We start from the raw sequence: 26,597 nt of genomic DNA, 5'->3' as shown, positions 1-26,597 counted from the left end.
GCAGTGGTTTCAAGACAACCACCTATCGGTGATGGATTGGGCGCCTCAATCTCCGGATCTCAACCCTATCGAGAACCTGTGGGAGATCGTCAACCGCAGAGTTAATCGTGAAGGTGTTCGTAATAAGGATCAACTGTTTGAACAAATTCAAAAGGCCTGGGCAGCGATTCCACAAAGTTTCATTGATCACCTGATCGAATCTATGCCTCGAAGATGCAAGGCTGTGATCGACAACAAAGGATTCGCCACAAAATATTGATAGCGAAATACAGCTTGGTCAACATTTTGTCGAGTTGCACTTGTTTTGTCCAGAAGGAAATCAACTTTTTTTAATACTTTTGATTTATTTATTAATTTTCGTGTACAAGTAATGAACTTTGTGATGAATAAAACTTGAAGAACTTTGTCTCTAAACAGTTACATAGTTATTTCTCCAAATTGAAAAAATGCAGCACTTTTATATAAAGAAACTAAATTAGCATTATTTGGTTGCACTCGTTTTGTCCGATACTGTATATGCAGCTGAACCTTTTTATGAGGTATTACCATAACCATAACTTAAAAAAATTGTGTTAGATTAGCTTGAGAAGGATGTCTTTTAAACGAACAGCGAATTCAAAATTACAAAAAGTTGCGTTTTTTTGTAGTAATTTTTGAAAGTCTTTTTTCACTTTAGGTAAGTGAAATCTTTTTGACGTAGAAGTTAAGATATCTTAAACGTACTGACAAAAAAATTTTAGTTTATGAATAAATTAAAAAAAAAAAAAAAAATTGAAATCATAACTTCTGCACCTTTTTAATGAAAGTTTATTACAAAAATGACTTCTTTTAAATCTGTGTAGCGGTCCGTTTATAAACATAAATAATTAACCTTTATATTTTTAGATTATATAAGCAGTATGATTCATTAAAAAAAAAAAAAATATTAATTTTATGTTTTGAAAAATGTTGAATTATGGCCAATTTTTTGAAGTTTCGCACCACTGTGCATAACACTAATTTATGCATGTTTTTTGTTTTGTTTTTTTGATCTTAAAACATTAAATTCTTGCTAAGCACTAAAACTCTTTTTGTAAATTTAATGTATTTAAAAAAGAACTTACAAAAATTTTATTATTTAAATCATTTTTAATAACCTAGTAAGAGACGGAAGTGGACATCCAGTAGGAATGCCAGGGTAAGGTCCTGAAGATCCCGCAATATCCAAATGAGTATATTTTATTGGATAATCGGAGTCAATCCCATGCTTTAAAAAAAAAAATATTAAAATTAAAAAAAATCAATCTGACAAACACAAACATAAAAAAGTAATAAGAAATTAAACCACCTTGTCTAATCCAGATGCTTTTATCATAAATGCTGCTGGAAATTGATGACCACGAGGAGTACGACTTGAAGGCTCATTATTACACTGAAGAGCATCTTCATACTCATTACGTCCGGCCGCAAATTGAAAATCCTATGGTAACAATATAATTCAAATAAAATAACACAAATCACACAAAATTTTATATTGATAAATGGCAAAAATAGCGACATTTTTAAAACATAAAATACAAGAAAAGAAATAAAGTGATAAATAAGTTAAAATTAGAAAACCTAAGACTAGAAATGTAAAGAATATAAGACATAAAAAACATAATAATATTGTCTTTAAATATATAAGTTGTTTCTTCATATATATATATAAAGAAATATTAGGCAATATTAAATATTAGAAATATATTCACTATTAGACTCGGAGACTAAACTTTTGAAAATCTTGAAGTTTGATCGAGTACATTAATAGTATGATTAAATAAAAAGGCTCCAAGTCACAAATCAATAAATCACAAATAAATAATAATTGACCTTAAAAAATATTAAGTAGTTAAAGTCAAAATTGTGTTATTTATTTTATTTGATTGCTTCAAATTAAATGTACAAAGGAGACTGTAATGTAAGATGAAACTAATACGAACAAAACAAATACATATAAAAAAAATATTTTAAAGATTTGTGAATAAAAGAACTTTTAAAATTTCAAGGTAAAAGATTTGAGGTATTTTTAATTGGTTAGAATTTCACTCTAACTGTAATGGCTTTTTTGATATCACCATTAAGTTATTGTCTGATTAACTGCTTTTACTAATGTAAAGCATAATTTAAGCAAAATACATCGTAAATGTTGCATCTGTTATAGCAGCCTGTAATAGTATTTTATTATTTTTTAAAAATGTAATACTATTACAAAATAGTATTACATTATTTTTCAAATCATTTCAAAATTTACAGCATTTAAGTCTTCTGCCAACTGTTTCTGTTTAAATTTCCTTGTGCTTCCTTTTCTCTTCAAACATCAATCTTAAGCAATAGTTTAAATCAAAATAAAATAAAAAAATTGTAAAATCTGATTTTATATTTAGAAATCACTACCATCATTATTACTTAATGAATAATGGATTTATATTTAACTAGATCATATAAGATCGTCATTTAAAACCATCATTAAACTAACTTATAGTGAATTCTACTACAGATATGTTTACTTCTAAAAATATTCTTAAACATAATATGCAAAACGAAAATCCCAAGGAATTGAAAAAGTCAACATAATAAGATGATAACTGTATTATTAAACTTAACAATGTGATTTTATATATTTAATACAAATGTATTATAAGATTATTTAAATAAATTGTATGAGGTAATAAGAAGAAGGATATTATTAAGTAATGTTTTATTGCTTATCATATTTGTCTGTAAAAAGTAGTTGCTACTTGTTAATAAAAGAGTATGGAAAATATCTATGGATTCACTAGAGAGTTAAAGTACATAAGAAAATTTAGAGTAATCACATAAGGGTTGGTTAACTTATGCAACTTTAATTTTAAAATGCTTGGTTTTATGTACTGAAACGAATGTTGCGCACCTTTGAATAAAAAACACACCAACACTCAAGTCCTGGCCCAGAATGAACACCTATCTGCAAGATTCTATGACCATGTTTAGAAAAGGTCCAACTTTGTACAGTTAGCTGCAAGCAGGATTATTAGGGTTATGTTCGGGGTTATTGAAATACCATTGATTGACTTCAAATCTGTCCAATTAAAATCATCAGTTGACCATTACATGCTTAAATTGGTTTAAAAATGCTTGACATGCAAGCATTTATTTAAAAGCATGTATATGTGCACTATGTCTCTAAAACAGCATATACGTGTGTAGAATGTGTTTTTTCCACTTCAGGATCTTAGATATTCCACAGATATTGCTATGTTTATGTTGATAAAATGAGAGGAGAGTTCATTTACAATACCAGTTTCCATGAATGCTGTAATCAGTTTCTACTGTTATTGTTGCTGTTAGTAAACATTAGAAATATAATTCATTGTTAAAAAATTATTTTACGAGCCATACAGAGAAAGGCAGAGGGGAAGGGACTAGTGAAAGAGTACTGATTTATTTATATATCAAAAACAAAACATTTTAAGAAAACCCACATACTTATCTATGTTATTTCCATCTAATCTTATATCAAAAGTATTAAAAATACCTCTCTTCTAAGCATTGACACTTCAAAAGGATCTGCCAAACAATCACCAACTAAAAATGAAAATTTTATAAGATTTATTTTATATATATATATATATATATATATATATATATATATATATATATATATATATATATATATATATATATATATATATATATATATATATATACAACAATAAAATAACAAATGTTCTTTAATGAAATAACAAAAAAATTAATAATAAAATACTAAAATATATTTTAGTATTTTATTTAAATAATTTTTTCAATTATAAAAACTTATGATGTCATTCAGAAAACAATAGTAAATTTTTGGTAATTAGTTTAATATAAAAGAAATTTTTTTTTTTTTAATCAAAATATATTCTATTTGAATTTTATGAATTTAAACAAATCTGCACACAATTAACAAGTTATTTAGTGTCATTTGATTAAAAATCTGATTTTCTGGACTCAATAAAATTTTTAAAGTCATTTTTTATGTTCTTTTTAAGTTTACAACCAAGGCATTAAATAAAAGTGGTTGAAACTGGTCAAGAGAATATAATGGACGAAGCAGGACTTCAAAAGCATGATTTTTAGATGAACTTATTATTATAAAGAAACACTATCAAGAATAGAGACTGTACTTGTCAATGAAATAGCTTTTCTATTAAAAAGTACAAACCAAAGAGTTAGCAGTTTTTAATAAAAAAAGTTTTGATAAAAAAAAATCTCTTGACAGCTGGAGTCTCCAGTAATTGCATGACCAAGTTAATAAATTTGTAATGAATAATATTATGGCTAAATACCAACAAACTGTGATAATCTTTTTTGGGTTTAAACCTGATTTTTTTATTAGGTTATCTGATCTAGGTCTGAACTAAAAAAAAAAAAGTTTGGTTTAGTTTTGCTGAAGTAAAAAAGATGAAATTTCTTACAACCATTCACTATAAAAAAAAGTTTGGTTTAGTTTAGCTGAAGTAAAAAAGACAAAACTTCTATTAACTATTCACTATGAAAAGACCCAAAAAAATTAACTTTTACCTAAAAAAATTAACAAAAAAATGCCAACACCTAATTATTGACCTATTATATTGTATATTAATCTTACGCTCTTGAATATGTCTGGCAAATCCTTGCATATTAGCAGCTCCATTATCCAAAGCAATCTAATTGCATACAAAAAAATTGTTAAATAGTGTCTGAATAATTTATCATAAAAAATAAGAAACATTAAAAAAAACATACTGTGTATTTATCACCCATAGCAATGATTGCATGACCGGTCAGTGTTGCAATTGTGAACAAATGAGGATTTTTGCTATTTAATGCCTAATCAAATATGTTTATAAATATAAACTTCCACAAACACAAACAAAACACACACAAATACGTACACATATACAGCCCTCGGAACTAGGGTTCGGCAATTCCGACCTTACTGCTGAGCCTAAAGTGTTTGAGGTCAACAAATAATTGTTGACCTCATTTCATTTTTTGGTAAGCCTTTGTCAAAATTTTTTTGTCAACCTGATGCCAGCCTCTAACAGTCTAAGGTCAGAAATTTATTGCCAACCTCATTTTTCCTAATTCCAAGGGCTGCATATATATATACACTTTTTTTCTTCTTTAGAATGAAACAAGTTGACTTTATTAAGTTTTACCTCTTCTTTACAATGGTAAAGGGAATCTGTCATTGCCATCCGCCCTTCTGCATCAGTGTTTCCAACACGAACACGACATCCAGCTTTTGATGTAATTATTTCATCTGCCACATAGCTTTCTGGTATTTAAGTTGAATACTTATAATCATTTTCACTTATAAATTTATAAAATTTATAACAAATAAACAAACTTACCAGATCCAATACTATTTCTGACAACTGCAAGACGAGCCACGACTCGAATTCCTTTCGGTTGAAGCTCATTTAAAACCTTAATTCAAGTAATAATATATATATGTATATATATTTACATTTTGCTATATTTTTATTTTATGTATACATTATATATAATGTATAAATTTTCATTTTATATATAAATTATATATAGTAATACTTTCTTATATATATTTTCAGTTGCTAATGTTTAAACATTCCAACTTTATAAAGTTAGTATAAAAACTTTTACTTTAAATTCCCATTGAACCTTTTTTTTGATATTAACATGAACAAACAAAGATTTGAAAATAAATTGGGAAGAAACAAAAATTTAGGTTTACTAAATAGAGAACCAAATCTTTCCTTCAATCCTCATAGTCTCACAAGAAATATCTGGAGCTTGGCAACTATTTTACCCAAACAGAGTACAGAGCACGTAAAATTTTATAAAATTATTCTACAATATCACACGTCAATTTCACATGTTAATGTTTAAAACTTTTTAACTTTATTGTCATAAGCAATTTTTTCAAAAAAAACTGATTGCAATGAATTTTCAAGATCATCTTCATCATTAGAATTTTTGCTCATTCAACACAACCTTATTTTTCTTTATTTTTCAACACTAAAACAAAAAGCTTATTTTTCTTTATTTTTCAACACTAAAACTAAAACCTACTCAACTTCTTTTTCAAGAAGCAAAAAAAAGTTGAGAAAAAAGTTAAATCAACAGTTTTAGAAATACTCACTAATAAAATCCAAAAAATTGTCATAAAAGTATTAAAAAACGTAATTTCATTTAAATACTTAAATTTACTCAACTAGATTATTTATTTACTAGTCAAGAAGGACACATCATAATAGCAGAGCTAATCAAGACAGTTTCTCTTCGTATCAAAGTACTACTAATACGCTTAGTAGGCGTAGCCAGGATTTGAACCTGCAATTCTGCTGCTACGGGCATTAATTATTCTGTATTAAAAGCTAAAGGTAAAAACTTTTGAAAAAAAATTTGTAACTGTTTTTTGTATGTTTGTAAATTAATATTTCATCAGTTCAGTCAGTAAACTAATCTGCTATCAGTACCTTTTTTTATAAAAACACTTGTCATTTAAACCATATCACTACAATTGTAAAACAATCTTTATTAACTATTTTAAGTTATAATATTATAAATATTTTTATTTTTTTAATCTTTATTTTTTAAATAGGTTGTTTAAACTTTGGGAGAATTACATATGAAGGAGAGATGCAGAGTGCAAAACTTCTAGAGTCTATAAAATTTTGGTTTGGAGTTCTTTAATATATTTATACTTTTTATATACATTTTAAATCTGCAGATATTTTTTATTTATGTTTTAAACCTGCAGATAAACTTTGTTTTAATGTAGAATAGAATTTTAAGATAAATGGTGACATGCCAAAAACATCTGGATTTAAGGAAAATATATATATAGAAAAATAAAAGTCTTAGGGTGATTTCATAATTTCAGGTGAAAAAAGAAGTAAAACCAGCAAAAATTATTTTTTAACTTGAAATAACACAAACTATGTGGTGTGCTAAATATAGTGCAGTAGATGTAAAATTTAATATTTGCTAAACTTATGGCAAATGCAGTTTTGAGGACAAATTAATCATGGAATATATTTGTATGCCAAATTATGTTATTCGACTACTATGCTAATCAAATTATTTTTTTTTTAACAATTATAATTTGCTATGAAAGGTTAATGGTTTAGAGTATATATAATAAAAATTTCTGAAACCATATTAACTTTGGTAATTAAAACAATAAACTTTTATACAAAAATAACTTGGGTTTTATTCAAAAACTTCAACAATATTTTACCGTCAAAGAAAAACATTGTGTTTAGCTACATAAAGCACATCAGTAATTTTTTTACATTTTTATAAACAAATTAAATATAAACAAAAAGCTGCGTCCATTAACACAACAAAAGTCTTAACTTCAACAAAACAATTTAAAAAAAATGAAACTTGTATGTAAATTTGCGCTATAAAGATAAAGATAGACAAACAAAATAATGTCCTAACCAAAAAAAGAGTCACAAAAAAGCTTATAAAAATGTGATCAATGAATTATTAAAACTGTAGCATTTAAAAAAAATATTTTTCAAATTCATGTAAGCATGTTTACCAATTATTTCATTCAACTGGCATATAACACTTTATTAGCAGCACTAAATTTTACAATGCGCAATTCCAGTTACATAATGTGCAACTCCTGCTACATAATGCGCAATTCCTGCTACATAATGGATGCAGGATAAGTAAAATAAAAACAAAACTATTTTAATAAAAATACTTGCTGGTTTAAAAAAATTGGTGTAAGACAGTTGACATGTGACTTGTTCAGTTTTCTTGAATTTTTTTCCTCATTAGAATTCACTAATTTAAACTATCCAAATTGTAATTCATAAAAAAATCTCGATAACCTATTGCTTTTTATCAGTAAACACTCCAGATAATAAACTCAAAAAGTCTGGAGTCTTAAAGCCCCGATTAATCTATGATACTTTGAATCACTGATTGTCCTAATACAACTATAATATTATCATACACAATCAAATACATTTCATTATATTATTAAATATATTAATATATCAAATACATTTGATCAAATTATTATATAACTTGTATAAACAAAAACAAAGAAATATAATTATTACAGCAAACAGGCCAGCTATTGTTGCAGCACCACATTTATCTCTATAAAAGCAAAAAGGTTTAATATGTATTAATCATAAAAAAATAAGTGTATCTTAATCAAAAATACAAATGTAATACCTGTGCATTCCAGCCATATGTCCTCCTGCTTTAACATCAGCACCACCAGTATCATATGTTACACCCTACAAATATTAACAGTATTCATTGAAAAAAGAACACAAGAAGCATTCTTAACAAAACAAAGAATAAAAAAATGTACTTTTCCAACAAAAAAATATGAATTTTCAACTTCTCCTTCACCACGATATTCTAGATAAATTATTCTTCCTCTATGTCGCTCCACCACTAGAATAGATAAAAATTATTAAAAGTCGAATAAAACTAATTAAAAAAACAGTAACGCAACTCAGAAAATTATAAATGTTATTAAATAAAAAACAAATTTGTGCGATAATAATGGCAATTAAAAGTTGTTAAAACAATTTTTTATTCTTCTTTATTTTAAATCTATTCTTATTTTATTTATATATATATATTTTTATTCGAAAAAAAAAATTAGGAAAAACTCAAACAAGAAGTTAAAACTGACTTGGCAATACCAAGATCTAGTAAAAATCTAGTAGCAGTCATAAGTAGCACTCACAACTGATACTAAATTTTTTAACACTGATTATAGGTTTTCTTACTTAAAGCAAATTGATAACTTTGATAAATATAATAACATAAACTGAAAAAAAGAAAAAGCTTACTGTTGGCACAACGATCAACTGCTGCAAATAAAGGATAGTCTGCACGCAAATTATCATGACCAAACACAACATTAATCTTTAAAAAAGAATTATTTCATTTACAAAACTTCATTTTGTTAGATATTTCCTTTATATATTTCTTTAAGTTTTATGTGTGTGTTTATATACATACATACATACATACATACATACATACATACATATATATATATATATATATATATATATATATATATATATATATATATATATATATATATATATATAAAGTTCACAAAACTGTAATCAGTAGAATATTGGAATCAGGGTTTAACAAAGAGGGTGAAGAAGGGGATTTTAAACTACCGGCAAGTCAAAAAAAACTTTTTTTTAAATTTCAGTTTCCACGAAGTTTACAGAGTTTTTTTTTTTTTTGTTAATTTACCTCCCCAAGGCCCAGAAGGCCACTACAGACGAGGAGGCTACTTAATTGTGGTTATAACCCTTTCTCAACTCTATAACTCCGAAACACAAAACTTGACGAACAAGGCCGCTGCGCGGAGAAACAAGTTGAGCGCGGTACTACCAGGGATGTGGTGGGGATCGAACTTGGAACCTCTCGCTTATGAAGCGAGCGCTTATGAAACGAGTTCAGATTGTTGTAATGATCATTTCTAACCTTTTTTTTTTTTCATTTGCACAACATGTGCACATCTTGCACAATTGTTTAAAAATTTTATATAACAAACTTATTGGACATTTTTTATGTTATCATTTTCACTGACGTTACTGTATAATTCTTTCTGCATTTCAAGTTTTTTTTTTTTTTTTGCATATTTCTTTGTAAAGATTCAAATCAAGTTTTTGTAAGTACTTTTTACAACACAGAACGCCACTGCTGATCTTACTTTTGGACAGCCAATAAGATTTAATGAATTGATGACACCTACTAAAGCCGATGTGTTCCGCTATTATATGTTTTTGTGACATAAAAAAAACGTTAACAGAGCACCAAAAGAAGCACTGGCAGTGTTGTGTCAAAAAATTTCAGAAGATTTATGTCAAATATGGGATAAATTTTCATTTCCTACCATAAGTCACAAAGGGAACTGTCTTAAGGTTCATCGCCTCCAAGAAAAAGCTCAAATTCTGAACAAAAATCCTGTTAAAAGAAGAGAAAGTGACAAATTCCAAAAAGATAAAGAATCCTTCGATGAAATTTTGACATTTGCTCATGCCCATGCTACGATAGGGGTATTGACCGCAAAGATTCTAAATGTGACTTAAAAATAACTATTTTAGAATGGGAAGATTTTATTGGACAGAAGAGAAGGAACCAATTAGGATTTATTGATAAAATTGCTTCAGCAAATAAAGAACGAAATCATGAAAGAAACAAAATAGCGTTCTGAACAAGAATTGATTGGGGCAATTTCTAAAGTTAATATTAAAACCACTTTTGAAGAAACTTCTTTTGAAAATAATAACAGTAGCTCAGAAAAAGAACTACTTTCCAGTGACAAAATGGCTATGAAACTAAAATAGATTATACTATCCTAGACTTGCCGCCACATCAGATCATTACAGAGTTAGCAGTCATACAACAGTAGCAACAGTAAATGCAGCATTGCAGGACATGGGTTTGTTAAATGAATCAAACACTCTAGATCGAAAAAAGGTAGAACAGGAATGATCAAAATTTGGGGAAACAAAAGTTAAAGCTCTGCAAAGAGAACAAAATGGTTTTGAAGTAATTAGATTTGATGGAAGAATCAATAAAACTTTAACCAAGAATGGTTTCTTTAGAGAAGAGTACTATGTTCTTGTTAGTTACCCACCAACATATTTCTATATGTGCTATTATTTCAATAACACTGATGTGTTATTGAAATAATACCACATATAAAAATAAAAACATAATAGAAATAATAGCACATATTATTGAAATAATAGCACAGAAACAATAAAAGCAATTTTATGTGACGGAACTCCTGTGAACACTGGTAGAACCAGTGGAGCAATTAAATGAATTGAATTGTTTATTGAAAAACCATTACAGTGGTTAATTCACTTATTAAATTTGAATGAACTGCTTTTTCGACGTATACTTTCTAAAATAGATGGTCCAAGTAGTGGACCAACTAAACAGGGATTAGTGGCAGAATTAAGTTAAGATTAACGTTATCTATACGAAATGTGTCATGCCATTTTTTCTGGACATGTTTCATCTTGCATTGTGCAACCATATTGCACAATGCAAGATGGTTGACATGAGCCAACAGATTTTTGTGTTTATACGTTTCGACTATCAACCCTGATGCAGCATTAGTTGATTTCATACACATAGTTGTAAATGTGTATGCTCCTACTTGGTTTACATCAAAACACATCCATCTCAGTCATGGCTCAAAGAATTTCTGGTTTATTTGCAATAAGATTTCTCAAACCAAAGAACCATACCAGAGTATTATGAAGAAAGTTGTTAACACAAATTCTTTTTTTTTCCCCATCCAGAAAACATTATTTTAAACATGTTAGCAAACATAGTTAAACATGTTATGAACAACAAAAAGTTCGCAAAACTGCAATCGGTAGAGTATTGGAAGCACAGCTTAACAAAGAAGGTGAAGAACGGAATTTTGAACTACCGAAAACACTCAATATTTTTTCAAACAATCATATTAACATAATAGAATGGAAAAAAGATTTAGTCACACCTCCGTCTTTACTTAGCAATAAAACAGAATCGGAAATTATGAAATATGAAAACAAACCTTTGCAACTTTTAGACATTCCATATCACAGCTAAAGTGTTAAAAGACATATTGCCATTGTTACAAAGGCATCAGCTAACCACATTGGATATGCTAGTCGACATTGTTTCATTTGCTAGATTCTCATAAAATTATGCCAACATTTGAAAGTAAATATCAATATTATAAATAAGGAAGCATTCACAATTATATTTTTATTGCATTATCTTTTCTGTATTTTTATTAGAGTGAACTGTTATTTCAAAAACTGACTAAAAAATAATGAAATTAAACAAACAATAAAATATCAACATTAACAACAATCATTAGATTTTTCATTGAATTAAAATTCACCAGCCAACGCAAGCCCCAAGCTGTCACAGAGAGATTGTATTCTAGATCAAAAGCCTTTTCTAAACAATTTAAAAACTTTTTGCTGCAATTTAAGTTCATCAGCAAAAAGATTTTAAACATAAGATCACTTTAAACATAAGATTATCAGGAAAATAACTTATAGATGAGAAGCAACACAGGACCAAGATAAAACCTTGTTGTACCTCATAGAATACTGAAAACAGAGAAGAACCAATCATGTCATTGATTATTGTTCTTAAAAGGCTAGTCAAAAACAACAATTTAAACCATGAAATAAAACACAAAATTTAGTTTTAAAGCTTTCAAGTAAACAAAAATAACTTTTGCAAACAAAATCAATCTTGTAAACAAAAATTAAGGCCAAGGCCTTAATTTTTGGCCTTAAAGCAAGGCCAAGGGCTAACAACTTTGGACTAGAGTGAGGCTTGAAATAAAATAAAAAACAAACAAAAATTTATGCTTGTCTGAATGCAAAAAATTACATTGAAAATTTCACAATACATTCAAGCACCTATTTTGTTGTAGATAAATTTTCCTACTCCTTTCTTACTCATACTATCTCAAACACATTTCCTCCTCCTCTCAAATCATCACATTTCCTCCTCTTCTCAAACCACCACATTTCCTCCTCTTCTCAAACCACCACATTTCCTCCTCTTCTCAAACCACCACATTTCCTCCTCCTCTCAAACCATCTTATTCCCTCCTTCTAAACTGTCTAAAAAACAGATAAAATGCTTAGAAAAGTTGATTGGTAGGAAGAATAGTGTTTCACAGGATAGTTCAGACAAGAGATTCAATGTTTTCCAGCACTATGTTTCTAAAATTATCAACGAAAAGACTAGCATTCATTATCATAAAAAACTAAAGCATCAAAAAGAATATTGACTCAGAAAAGCAGCTGTGTGCTTTAAGTGCCAAAAATTAGTTACACTTTAAAAAAAAAAAAATTATGAATCTTGATGATGAGTCATTATTTTTTTCTTTAAGCAGCACTAGGTAGCAGGGTTATTTAAACTTATATACTATTATTATATTTCTCATCCAGATGCAACACCTAATGAGGTAAAACTCAAAGAAAAAAGCAAATATGAGCCAAAATTATTAGTTTGGATAACCTTGTTTGAGAAAGAAGTGTGAAACCATTTCATTGCTTTTTTGAACCAAGCAGTAAAAAAGGATGGGTACATTTCAAAATGTCTGGTTAGCATTTGCTGATAAAACAATCATCACTTACCCTATCAACTAAAATCCAATCTCATGTGACTTACCATTCAGCAAAGTTGCATCTGTTAATTTATATACTTTTATATGTAAAAACATACACACACACATACATACATATTTAAACTTAAAGGTCATCCTTCAAATCATTCATTTTATTGTAACTCATATTTTTTTATATTGAAAATTTATATTAATAAATTTAATTTTAGAAAGTGTACCATAAAACTGATGTAATTTAAAGAAGTGTACTATAATATTGGTGTAATTTTAAAAAAGTGTACCATAAGTAAAGGAGTGTACCATAAGTAAAGGAGTAAATTAAAAGTGTACCGTAATACTGGTATCTTTAAAAACTTCACGAACAAATTCTTCGACTTTTAAAGGACACATTCGCTCTGGGTCTGAACCACCAATATCTCTTGCAATTATTCTTGAAAAAATATAATATATCTTTTAAATAAGTATTAAATATCTTTATAAAAAATTATTCATTTTAAATTTAAAATAAAACTTTTCAAATTTGAAATTGAGGTCATTAAAATAAAAAAAAGTAAATAACTTTATAAATTTGCAACTTAAAATTTTTGAAAATACCTTCCCCATTCTAATGCAGTTGCCTTTCTTATAAATGGAGCACTCTAGCAAAACAAAAACTTTTGTCATACAAAATATTTATAGAATAAAACTTTTTAAAAATCATAAACTGAACAATGCAACCGCAATTGTTATACATAATCCAAATACCATTTCTTCAGATTGTAACTTTGTTGATGAAATTCCAAGTTTGTTAACCTTTTTAGCATTAGCAGGAGAACTTTCACGAACTTCTAAAGGCTTAAAATACAATAACACATATATACATATAAAAGGACTAATTAATTAATAGGTTTTATAAATAGTATTAATAAGTTATAAACAGTATTCAAAAATAACTTTTTAGCTATGGTTAAATTTAATTATATTGAGTACATCAAGATTTCTGATAAAACAACACTTATGTTCAAAATAATAATGAAAGAACTAAACAAAAAGTTTATTCTTCAAAACAAGATCAATATGAAATTGTTGTTTAAAAAAATTTACAAACAATATATAAAACTTTGTAAGATACAATAACATTTTTGTTAAACACATCTGTTAAAAATTTAAATATTATAAACCAGTGTCTAGCAGTGAGCTGCTATTGACTAATTTAGTTTTATAATTAAAATGCATTAAAATGTACTAAACATATTTCTTTATCAATTCTTTATCAAACCATATCTAAAACCTGGAACATGCAGTTGGATTATGAAACAATTCAACTTGTTGGAATTTTTTGGGGTTTAAAGTAAGCTAAAAACATTTTTAAGTCGCTAACACTTCACAAAACAAAACTAATAAACATAAAAAAGTTAAGTGGAACAGCACATGCTAAAAATTAGCAAAACTAAATTTATATGAAAACATTATACATCAAAACAAGTGTCTTTGAGGTCAGGAAATATTCCGGCAAGTTCCTATCAACCTATTAACATTTTTTATATATCAAATATTTTTTTTCAGGCAACATAACAATTTTTTTAATATGTGTAAAAAACATAACCAGGTTCAGTTATGTGGGATAAAAAATTAATAGAAAAAATTATGCTGATTCATTCATTCAAGTTCATGCTCTTTTCTTTCGGAGCAAAAGCGAAGAGCATGAACATGAAGACAATTTATTCTGTCTGCCCAGAGCAGCACTTTTTTATTAACCTTTCCATTTAGAAGTTCAAGCATTTATATAAATTTATATTGAATTAAAACCCTTAAAAATTAATATTAAAAAACCATATAAACACAATAACAATATTTAATAATTAAAAACTGTTTAATCAGTTTTTGTTACCAAATGGCTTAGAGCTTCCTAAAATAGAATTAAACATTTCAGAATAAACATTGAACACTAAAGAAGTTTGAAAAACTTTTTAGTAAAAAAATTTTACTTTGTTTCTGAACATTTCACTTCCAGGTTCATGTTTGTAATCAAAAGAATTGGAAAGAAGAACCTCTCAAAATTCTCAATCTCACAATTATCCTTTGAAAAGTAAACTGATTTGAACATTTTATTTAATGTATAAAATCCTTTTTAAATTTTTTCTTTAACGCAATCTTTTAATTAGTTTTTTTTTTCTATTTTAACTTTTTTTTCAAGAACAAGAACTTAATAAAACTCAAAATAATATTGGATTACAATATTAATTTGGTACAAACTTTACAGTGTTTAAAAGATTGAAAAATATTGATGACCTTGATGAACATTCCAAGTTAATTTTAACAAATACATTTAGGCAGTTCAACAACCTCAAAAAGTTTATGTTTGTTGCAAAATGTATCAAGAGTGACTAAGAACCTCTCATAAAGCTTGAAAACTTAGACGTAAACACAAATTTCAAATTTATAATTTTCAAATTTAAATATAAATCATAAAATTTAATACAAAAATTGTTAACATTTTCTATATAGGATTTGCATTCATTTAAAGTTAAATCAAGCTGATGATTAAAGTTCAGAAGATGATACACAAAGGAAGAGAAAAAAAATGGTCAAAAATTCAAAAAACAGAAGACATGGAAAAATGTAAATAAACTTGAAATCCAGAAAATTGACCCAAAAGAGGTTTGTAATTTCCTATTATCTAGATGTTTATCCTATAGCTGTGTCAAGACTACCCAAATAACAACTGTGACAGCTGTTGGAATTTGTTGTGATTCACTGCTAAGTCGATTATCATACAGAAAGCTGAGGAAAATGCTAAAAGCTAACAATATGGATGTTTATCCAAGCTAGAAAGAAGTTCAAGACTTCTAAATTCTACCACTCCTCTGAAAACCATTCCCCTACCTGAACCATATATTGGAGTTTACTCTACCTTTACTGAGTCTACCAAACTCACAGCACCCCAAATTCTTAAGCTTGTCTATATCACATCTGAAATAAAAAATTTAGTCCTTGAAATCAAATTTGGCTATGATGGCAATGGAGGACATAAAATGCATAATTAGCTACACAATGTGAATACCAATAATATAATCATGTCAATGTTTTGCCCTCTGAAACTTTTAAACTCTAATGCTGATGTAAATAACTTAATATGGGAAAAAAAGTACTTGAAGTCAGAATTTTACAAAGGCCTCTGATGATCCAGGATAGGAAAAGAATCCCATGAGAATGCACAGTCTTTAACATTTTTTAATACAGATATCATAACAATAAAAGAGGAAAGTTTTTACTATTACCTTCAATGGACAATATTTGAATATTAAATTGAACATTGTTGCTAACAGTTTGGACAGAAAAATTTCAAATATATATCAGGTGCCTAATGTGATCTTTGTGATATATTTAAGGAACAATGTGAATATATATATATATATATATATATATATATATATATATATATATATATATATATATATATGTACAGTTGAACAGGAATTAATTACAAATAGAGACATTGATTTCATGGAGCAGATATTTTTAGACTAAGTTCAAGAAAATGGTTCTTTATTCTTTAACTAAAGAGTTGAAGGATTATGATGTTCGCCATAGCAAACAGTCTAATAACTGGATTTAATGTCTGGATTTAAGGTCTGTACAAGTACCCCATGCATTATTTTGTGGATTTGACCACCTCATGAAAGTACTGGTTCATATTGCTGCTGAAGTCCGTGCATGGACAGAGTCTACGACAGCCAGTAGTGCCTACTTCCTTGAAGTAGAGAAGAAAAATATATAAAAGTTAATTAGCAAAAGAACAGGAATCAAGTGGGATTTTGTAAATTCATCAGATCAAACGGGTAATACTACTGGCAATGCAGCTTAAAGTCATCTTTACAATGAGAAAAATAGAACAGTGATTACTGACTACATTTCAAATCAGCATGACCAAATATTAGCTGAGCCATATGGTCTCTTGTTGTCTACTATTATTCGTGCTATGTCATCTATTCAGGAAATTAACATAAACTAATATAGAGACATGCAAGGTGACAAACATTCTTCTTGTACAAGAAATGCCCTGGGTTAGTTTGACACCGACTATTCATTAGCTATAGGGACATAATGGAGGCAAACAACAAACAACTGAGAATATTCAGAGAAAAATTATCAAGAAAAACAAATCAATTGCAGATCTTAAAAAATTGTTTTAAAAGACTCTGGTTGCGTAAAACAGACTTATTTAGTTTTTTGAAAAGAAAAAAGAAAACTTTATTTAAAATTTTTTTTAAAATGTTGAAATAAACAAATTTAATTTTTTTAATTCAATTTTTCAAATAAATTTTTTTGTCACTTTCAACTATAAATTTGGTGCATATATTTCAAATAAGAAAATGTATGTGAACAATCAAACTATATGCTATAAACAGCTTTTTTTACAAGTTTTTTAAAACTTTGAAAAGTTTTCATTTCTAAATCAGTAATGATAATGGCCTCTTGTATTTTGTATTTAACTAGTATCTCATTCTAGTTTTGAAAAACTGTGAAATATTTTAATTTCCAAACAATAGATTTTTTCTTTTTGTCTACAATTTGGACCACTGTTCACTTGTGCTTATATTTGCCCCCTACTCCATCACTCTCTTGTGCTTGTATTTAGCTGTCTTAAACCAAAAATGTTTTATCAATAGCTACAGTATTAAGAAGGGCCCCAAGAATAAAAGTGGCTCCAAGTATGGCATTTAGTGTGTTTTTAACTTCTAGTTTTCTAGAAGTAAAAAATCCATTAAACATCACAAGTTTTTTAGAGTTTGCCTTAGACCTGGAATCTTGAAAATAAATCTCTTTTAATAAACCTCATAAATTATCATTTCAATTTTGAGAAGCAAGTAAACTAGCGATTGACGTTCAAAACTTTTTTTTCAAATCTTTTGCTCATTGATTCTTTAGCTGTTTTAAAGAGATCATCAAAAAACTTCTTTTTGCATATTTGATTTGGTTGGGCATCATTATTTTTTTTTAAAGTTGGTCAGAAATAAATCTTTCTCTTTTTCCTGCTCTTTCCTGCAGAAAAAAGAGAAAGTGTGTGTGTAACTAAAGTCATCAGTGTGTTAAGTAACTAAAAAGTCCATTGTTTCCTTTAATGCATTGCAGTCTTCACTTCTACAATTTGAGGTTGTAATAGTTTGTTAGTACAATTAGTTTCAGTTAATACATTGTGCCAAACTAATAGGTTGAGTCAAAATTAGACAGCTTTGAATTCATATGTGGTGTTGTATACCACATATGAATTTAAAACTGTCTAATTTTGATGTAAGTAATTTAGCAGCCAATCTAATAATGGAATCTTCCTTCATTGCACAATAAATTTCTTATAACCCCAACTTTATAGAGTGAACAGTATTTAGATGATATGTTGTAGTACTTAAAGACTAATGTTAATTTGCGACATTTTGATTCAAAAATTTGCTAATGATGCACTGAAAAAATTATAGATACCTTGAATTTTTGAAAAAATTTCTAAAAATTTTTGAACTGCATCCACAAACAAATTCAAGGAGTGACAGATAAAAGGAATATAAAAGGCTTGTGAATTTATATCAGTTATATACTTCTGAACACCAACCATTTTACCTTTCATATTGGATCGATTATCATAGCCTTGTCCATGAATATCCATGACAAATAGATTATTTGATTCCGATGAGTACAAAATTTCTTCAGTAAGTCCTAATCCAGAAGTATCTAATACATTTATGAATCCTATAAAACTTTCTAAAATTGCGACATTGCCCAATTGTTTTGCAATGTTAACATAACATAATAAAATTTACTTTTTGTAATAATAGACATAATAGACATTTTTTTTGGTGATCTGGTAACTAGGTTTTTTTTGGTGATCTGGTAACTAAAATAATTGAAAATTACTTTTTTGATCTTAAGAATCTTTTGTTACTTCGCTAACTAATTGAATTTCTCCGAAATATTCTTTCCCAAATAATGTGTTTGATTAGAATGCTTAACTACTTTGTTTAAACATTTTCCATCACTCAAAACTTTGTAAATAATTCTACAATTTTTTAAAACTTGTCATTATTTTCTAGTTAATGAAAAAAATCAGTTTGATAATCCACAGAATATTTTCATAAGCCATCATTAAAATTATATTAATAATTCTCTTAACAACAGAGTCCCAATGTTGTAATTCAGAAAAGTACATTTTTTCAGTTAGACAATCACTAGTTTATAATGTACTAAGTTTTTTTTTAAAATCCAATTTCCAAATGAACATAGAGCTCTGCTTTCATGTCTTTTTAAAGCGTCGTACATCTCCAATCGTTTGTTCCAGGTTTCACTAATCTAGAAATAATGTTACTAAACAAATTACAACAAAAACAAAATACTTTGTCAGATTTAACTGAGTAAACAAGTCAAAATCTGTTGATTAATTTACCATTAGGTACTTTGCAACCAAAATATACATTGTTAATTGATTGGCTTTCATAATCTTTTGGGTAAGCAGTTAACAGATAATTTTGGCCAATTTGCTACATCGCTAAAATTATTTTTATTCACTTTAACATCTTTAAATTCATGTTATTGTTTGAAAATTCTATTTCCAAATTCAAGCCTACAACTGCAGTAGTTTTACTGTACCCTTCATTAATGTTTTAATTTCAATTATTTTGCATTCATTTTATCATTAATTTAAACTTTCATTTTTATTTTTAACTAGATTCTCATATTCAATGCCATTTTCTACAACTGTTTGAATAAAAAATATGAAGAGTTTTCTGCTTTTTGAAAGCTTCTGCTTGTTTTTTTTTTCTTTTTTTAATTTATTTTGCCAACCAAATAATTTCTTTTTTGAATTCATTTTAATTTAAGACAGCATAGATTTGTTTCTATTTTAAATCAGCTGTAAAGTGAAAAAGTTTAAAAACATCTAGACAGCTGTGGTCAAATTGTCAGCAAAAAATATCATTTATGCCTAAGCCTGCAATAAAAAAGTATTTCTTAGGATAAGCAAATATTTATGTACGTATCAAGAACAAAATTTTTTTAAACATCTATTAAATGTCTAATTTTCAAACAAAGTGATACAGTTTACTAAATAGTATATTTTGAGCCTTCTTAATTTTGAGCCTTTTTTAGTTATGAGCCTGTGTGCACTGGACACTGCCATGCTACAAGCGGGCCCTGAGTATGACCTGAAATGTACAGGCAATAAGTTCTTATCTAGCCCTCATAAACAGACAGTGCTTTATTGGTTTGATTTTATTAAAAGATAAAATTTTATCAAAAATTAGAGAGGCGTGTAATTTTCAAACATTTTGTAGACTGTGTTCTTTTGAAAGGTCACTCAAAGATATATGTTTCCATAAAAATTGTATCAAAAATTTGTTAAAAACTCCTGACTTTATTTCTTCTTGACCATTAATGACATATCTTTGTAAAAGGCAAATCTTGTATCACAAACTTGTTAAAAACTTTTAATCTCAATTCTTAACTTTCTTCTTATAAAAGCAATGATTAAAGAAAAAATGGTTAAAGAAACCAATTGATAAAGTAATGCGATACTTTGCTTAAGCTTTAAACAATGTTCCTCACAAAGACGTTATTTTTAGTTCCTCACAAAGACATTACAAAGAAAGTTTTGCTCATGGTTTCTAAATAATTGAAATATTTTGCAGTGTGTCAAAGGACTTTATTATTGGATCCTTGTTGTATATTAATAATCTACCAAGTAAAATAGTGAATAAGTTCAAATTATATAGTCTATGATACTAAGATATACTATCCAAGTTATTTTGGTAGCAAATAATGCAAACAGAATGTTAGATTGTGTTAAAAAATTGTTAGCAAAATTGGATGGTAAATTAAATAATAAAATAATTAAATGAACTATTTCTTGAGTTACCAGTACCAGTATGGTCTCCATATTTAAAATATGTGCACCATTCAGCCAGTTACAATATTAAATACTAGCTAATTAGTTAAAATAGCCCTAATGCAAGATAAAGAAGTACACTCTAAAGCTTCAAAAATTCAGCTATTAATTTCTAATATTTTTAATTACTATTTTTATCTTATGAACACTCAGTTCACAATCAAGAGGTTAAAATCTGTTCTACGCCTCTGAAAGTAGTATATGGTACTTTCAGATGATAGTGTGGTATTCTGAAAATGTGGTACTTCCATAGTGTGTGTGTACCCCCTAGGCACCCTTTGGAGCATAAAGGAGGTAAAATTAATAATTAAAAAAATATTTATTTAAAAAAGTTATTAGAATTCTAAATCTTTATTTTAACACTTTTTCATTGACAATCAAATTGTCAATGAACGGAACAGCTTGCTAGATAATTTGGTCTGTTCTCCATCTATCAACAGCTTTATAGAAAATCTTGACATGCTTTAAAGTTAGAACAGCTCACAACTCTCCTTTGTGAAAGTTGTTTTATAAGCTTTACAAATGATAACTATAATTTGACTATATTTTATATTGTATCAATTATTTTTACTTTGTTGTAACTCGATATACTACTAATGTTAATAATAAACTGGTTAAAAGTAATTATTTTTTATTTATTTAATTAATTAATTTACTTTTAACCAGTAAATTTCTTCTCTGGTAAAATATTTGAACAGAGAAGAAATTTACTGAGTATGAAAGAGTAAGAAACAGCTTTTCTACATTTCTCTGCACACATGAGAAAGTGTTTTAACAAAAAAAAGTATACCACATAAAGAGCTTCAAAAGCTCCAAGTACAGATACAAGTAAAGCATCTTTGTATTTTGCTAATCCAGGTTCTGAGTTGGAAACAACAAGCAACAAATTTTTCTTTTTCGATTTTAAAGCTCTAAATAAAAAAATGTTTAGTGATATATTTTTTAATTAAAGTAATTTATATCAAAAAAACCAAAATGTTTTAAATACACCTAAAAAAATTTGGAACTTAAAAACTTTGGTATAATAAAGGGAAAATACAATGTTAATTTTATATTAAAATTACCTCTTTACTCCTGCAATAGCTGCGTCTTTATATCGTCTGACATCATCATAATCTCTGTTAACTGGACCAGTTGGTGAGTACACCTAAAAGTATAGGTAGAAAAATAAAACAACAAAAATAAATTCTAATTAAATTGTAAAATATTTTCAAATTAAATAATAAAAAAAGTAATAACTACTTATATCAAAATAAAAATTAATTAGATTAATTTATTATTATATCTATTATTTTTATTTGGAATTAAAATTTAATTACAACACAAATAACAAAACTTTTTAAACATACCACAAGTTTTACTTCTTTATTTGGAGTTATAACACCATTGACCTCGCTCAATAAAAGACCATCAACCTTTTAACAAAATCATTTAATTATTTGATTATAATATTTCAACAAAATCATTTTCTTTTATCATAACTTTTTAACAAAATTAAAGAAAAAGAGATTAAAGATTAAAGAAATTAATCTTAAATTGTAACAATAAAAAGTATTTCTAAAAAGATACATTTTGTTTGCATAATGCAATTCATAAACTTGTTATAATGTTCACATAAATACATTAATATTATTGTTTACACAACAAATTTCATCTGATGATGAAAAGTCATCAAATAAGTATGCCATCAATAGACTGATTTCAAAAAAACAAATTAATTTACTTAGAATAATAACTAATCTGTTTTTTTTAATTTGAATCAGAATAAACAGTTCACAAAACTTTATCTCTTAATGAGGTACAGTTCTAAAATTACAGTACAGTTCTAAAATTTACTTTTATGGTTTTGAGGCCACTTAGTAAACACATGGTCTATTTTAGATGTCTAAAAAAGTATTAAACATTTTAAAAATATTTAAACACACTTTTGTGTTTACTGGGTAGGAAGGGTGATAAGGGTAACTCGTAGTAAGGTTTTACAAACTTTGTAGTAGCTCTCAGAAAGACTGGCTCCATCAAGTTGTAAAATATTAGAGATTTAATAATGCCATATGTATGCATGTTAATCCTTTTTTTTTTTTTTTTGGATTATTGAGGCTACATAAGAAGTCCTTTGTTATGACATTAAATTGGTTAGCAGGAAATAGGCAACACATAGCTTATTGCACTAAACTGATTTTAACTGATCTTGACTCTTTACCATCGCAAAGATTACAACTTATCTAGAAATAGGAAAACCCTCAATTTAATTGTGGGTAAGGGTAAACCTTGGATAGTGATAAAACATGGTGATAAACCTTGTAATATTATCATAACAAAAAGACATAGCTAAGGACAAAAAATGGCAACTACTTGTAAAGAAACTGCTTTAACTCTTCTGTAACATTGTATCTAAATTTTAAAAAATGGCATTACAGAAATCTAGCCACAACACACAAGCATGAACTATGAATAATAAATTTAAAAAAACACATTTAAACTGATAAAACTTGACTTTAAATTAATAATTGTATAAAGCCTTTTCAACTTTTTAGACTTTGTATTAATGGAGATTAACAATTTAAGACAAACAACATTTTTTATTAAATGACAGATATTAAAACCAAATGATGCTCTAGACCATGTTTTAAAGCATTACAAAAAATCTGTTTTACCCGAAAAACATTTTTTACCTAGTTGTATTTTGGTTACACTAAAAACCTAATTTTGTAATACCTAACTTTAAAGATATTCTTTAGGCAACTTAATGAAGTAATAAATATTTTAAAACTTTTTGCAGAAAACATTTCATAAATTAAAAAAACAAATCTACTATATATACCTATTGAATAACAAACAACATTAGGATAATATCTATTTTATTTTGACTTTAATTTCAATCTTACTGTTTTAATCTTGAGAGGTAACCCTTTTGTAAAAAGCTTATCAGTCTAAGGAGGCTTATATACAGTCTTATATACAGGCTTATATACAGTCCAAGAGGCTACTAAAAAGTAGCCTCTTGGACTGTAGTGGCCTCCTTATAAGGAGGCCACTACAGTCCAAGTATATAAGGAGCTGAAAAAAAAACTTTTATAACAAGTTGTAACATTGCTTGTAACAACAACAATGAATACATTAAAGTTTTTATTTTAAAAAATTTTTCAGAATGTTTGATAACTTCATGACTCAATCAGACAAACTGAAAATTTAGTCTAACAATATTTAATCATTATATTGAGAAAGTTACTAAAGTAAACAAATTTTTACTTTTTTTTTTAATCTTTCAATTTATCTAATTAACTTTATTTTTAACAATGACAAAATTTTAAACATAATATAAGCCCCAATAGAATTTTTAAAAACTTTATGTTTAAACAAAGTGTTTTATAGTCAGGTATGATTAGTAAAACACACCTTTGCACTAAAGAAACACATAGATTCAATAAACTTAAAGATATACCTCACTAGCTATATCAATAGCTGACAGATAGTCATTCAAAAATTCAGGATAACAATTATTTTCATTCTTAGTATTTTGACCAACTATAACAATTGCATCATAATCACCATTTTCCAAGGAAACACACAACTCAACAGCAAATCCCAAGTGAACCATGGCTAAATTTATTATTTGCTAAAACAGATAAGTTTTGTAAAAGTTTTAGAACACATTTAAAAGATTTTAATATATTGTGATTAAACTAAATGTAAACCATTTTAGTTAATAAAATTTTATCAATTTAGATTTTTAAATATTTCATTGTTTTGATCAATTTAGCTTTATTTGTGTGATAGCTACCTTTATTTTTATTTAAATATAAATTAATATCTTGATTTGACAAAGCAAAAACACTTTACATTAAATTACTAGTAAAAAATCTTTAAGAACAATATTTTTGCGAACAACAGGTTCGGCTTTATTATGGGTTAGTGTGTAAGTTTTTCCAGAAATATGATAATGAAGCTGAATTCTGATTATTATTAATAAAAGCTCTTCAGTCTACAGTCTACATATTTAGGAAAAGTCTACCCATATCATTAATGAGTACACTTTTCAATTAAAAATCATTTTATAACTTTGGAGATACTTCATATGTTAATTAAAGATGCTACAAATACTTTTTACGATTTTCATACTAAGTATTATTCGTTTTAATTATAAAATTGAAACAATAGGTACAAAACAAAAGCAAATATGTTAGAATACTAATTGAAACCATATCTTTTGAGCAAAATAACTTTGTTTTTCTTGCATTTTGTAACACTTGCTGCCTCAATGTTAAATTTTTTAAAAACAGTTAGTTGATGAGCAAATTCTAGATAATGTACGAATTGCTGCGCTTCCTACATTGTGATAATCTTTTTAAATGTTTTTTAAGCAGTTTTTTAAAATGCCTTTATAAAAAATTAAAAAGACTTGTGTATTAAGCTTTCTTATTAGACAATAAAAAGTAAAAGTAGTTCATGGTGTTTGTAAAACCTACAAGCTATAACTTAAAGCCTATAAGCTGATTGAATTTGAAACTTGACCTCAATGAGATTTAAAATTTGAACTTATGTTTAAATGAAAAGTAAGAAATTAAGAATTTTATACATAATGTTAAAACGTCACCTTACTAATTTAAAATAACTTAAATTAAATTTGTATTATAATAATTTATTATATTATAAATCTAAATTAAATTAAATACTTTAAACTTAAATGCACCTTCACTTTATATTGATTTTTAATTTAAAGAGCCTATACATTAGGTATGTTACATGAAATTTTTAAATTCATCAAATTCTAGGTTGTTACAAATTATTAAAAAGAGCTTTATTTCAATATTCCAAAAGTGAAAAAAATTTCAAAATTGAACCGCCCTACAAAAAGTTAGGACGTTTTAAGTACAGATTTTTTGATATTAGGATTTGTTGAAGAAACTGTGGTCAAAATAAAGTTTTTATTAACTAAAACTATTTTAACTTAATCAATTCTTATCCAAAAGTTTACATCTTGGTATCAAAAGATAGATACAATCTACAAATTTATAAAGGTTTCTAGATTATGGGCGCATCCGGGGGCAAGAGGGGACACAAAACCACCATCCATACCGGCAATAAAGACTAACAATATTTATAAAAAAGTGGGTTTTTTTAATGAAAATGTAAATTTTTACATACAAGATATTTTGTAATTAGCTATCAGACCACAGTCAAATATAGAAGTTTTATTGTCTTTGGGGGGATGTAAGGGTAATGGTTTCAAACACCCTATTGTCAAAAATGACTCTTTTTTTTTTATAAATATTTATCTTTATAATTAAAAAGAAATCTAGTATCAAATCAAAAATTATATTTTACTACTTTACAACTTCACTAGCAGCGCACCCTTTGTTTCAAGGGATGCAGATGGGGAAGGGGGCGTGTCATTGCCCCCCCCCCCTCTTTTACAACCTAAAAAAAATTATATTTTTAATGAGATTCAAAAAAATATTTTAATGTAATTAAAATAATAAACTTCTCTATAAAAATATCTTTTACCAAAAT

The 26,597-nt window shown here is 27.1% G+C and overlaps 1 protein-coding gene across 1 annotated transcript; it reads right to left on the bottom strand.

Annotated features, from left to right (window-relative positions):
* Window positions 1-1,067: 1,067 nt before the first annotated feature.
* LOC100206474 (putative aminopeptidase W07G4.4) lies at window positions 1,068-24,726 on the bottom strand. Its single transcript, XM_065793995.1, has 18 exons — window positions 24,529-24,726; window positions 22,436-22,501; window positions 22,151-22,233; window positions 21,877-21,997; window positions 13,919-14,008; window positions 13,769-13,812; window positions 13,505-13,604; window positions 8,841-8,916; window positions 8,351-8,436; window positions 8,209-8,273; window positions 8,091-8,130; window positions 5,379-5,454; window positions 5,184-5,302; window positions 4,768-4,851; window positions 4,631-4,688; window positions 3,536-3,585; window positions 1,328-1,459; window positions 1,068-1,246 (listed from the first exon to the last, which is right to left on the bottom strand). The coding sequence occupies exons 1-18, from the start codon at window positions 24,682-24,684 to the stop codon at window positions 1,118-1,120; spliced, it is 1,575 nt and encodes a 524-aa protein (XP_065650067.1). The 5' UTR covers window positions 24,685-24,726; the 3' UTR covers window positions 1,068-1,117.
* Between the last annotated feature and the right edge of the window lie 1,871 nt (window positions 24,727-26,597).

Source organism: Hydra vulgaris, chromosome 03, assembly GCF_038396675.1.
Source record: "Hydra vulgaris chromosome 03, alternate assembly HydraT2T_AEP".
Classification (NCBI taxonomy): domain Eukaryota; kingdom Metazoa; phylum Cnidaria; class Hydrozoa; order Anthoathecata; family Hydridae; genus Hydra; species Hydra vulgaris.
The sequence above is the reverse complement of the archived record's forward strand: the minus strand, read 5'-3'. Positions and strand labels throughout refer to the sequence as shown.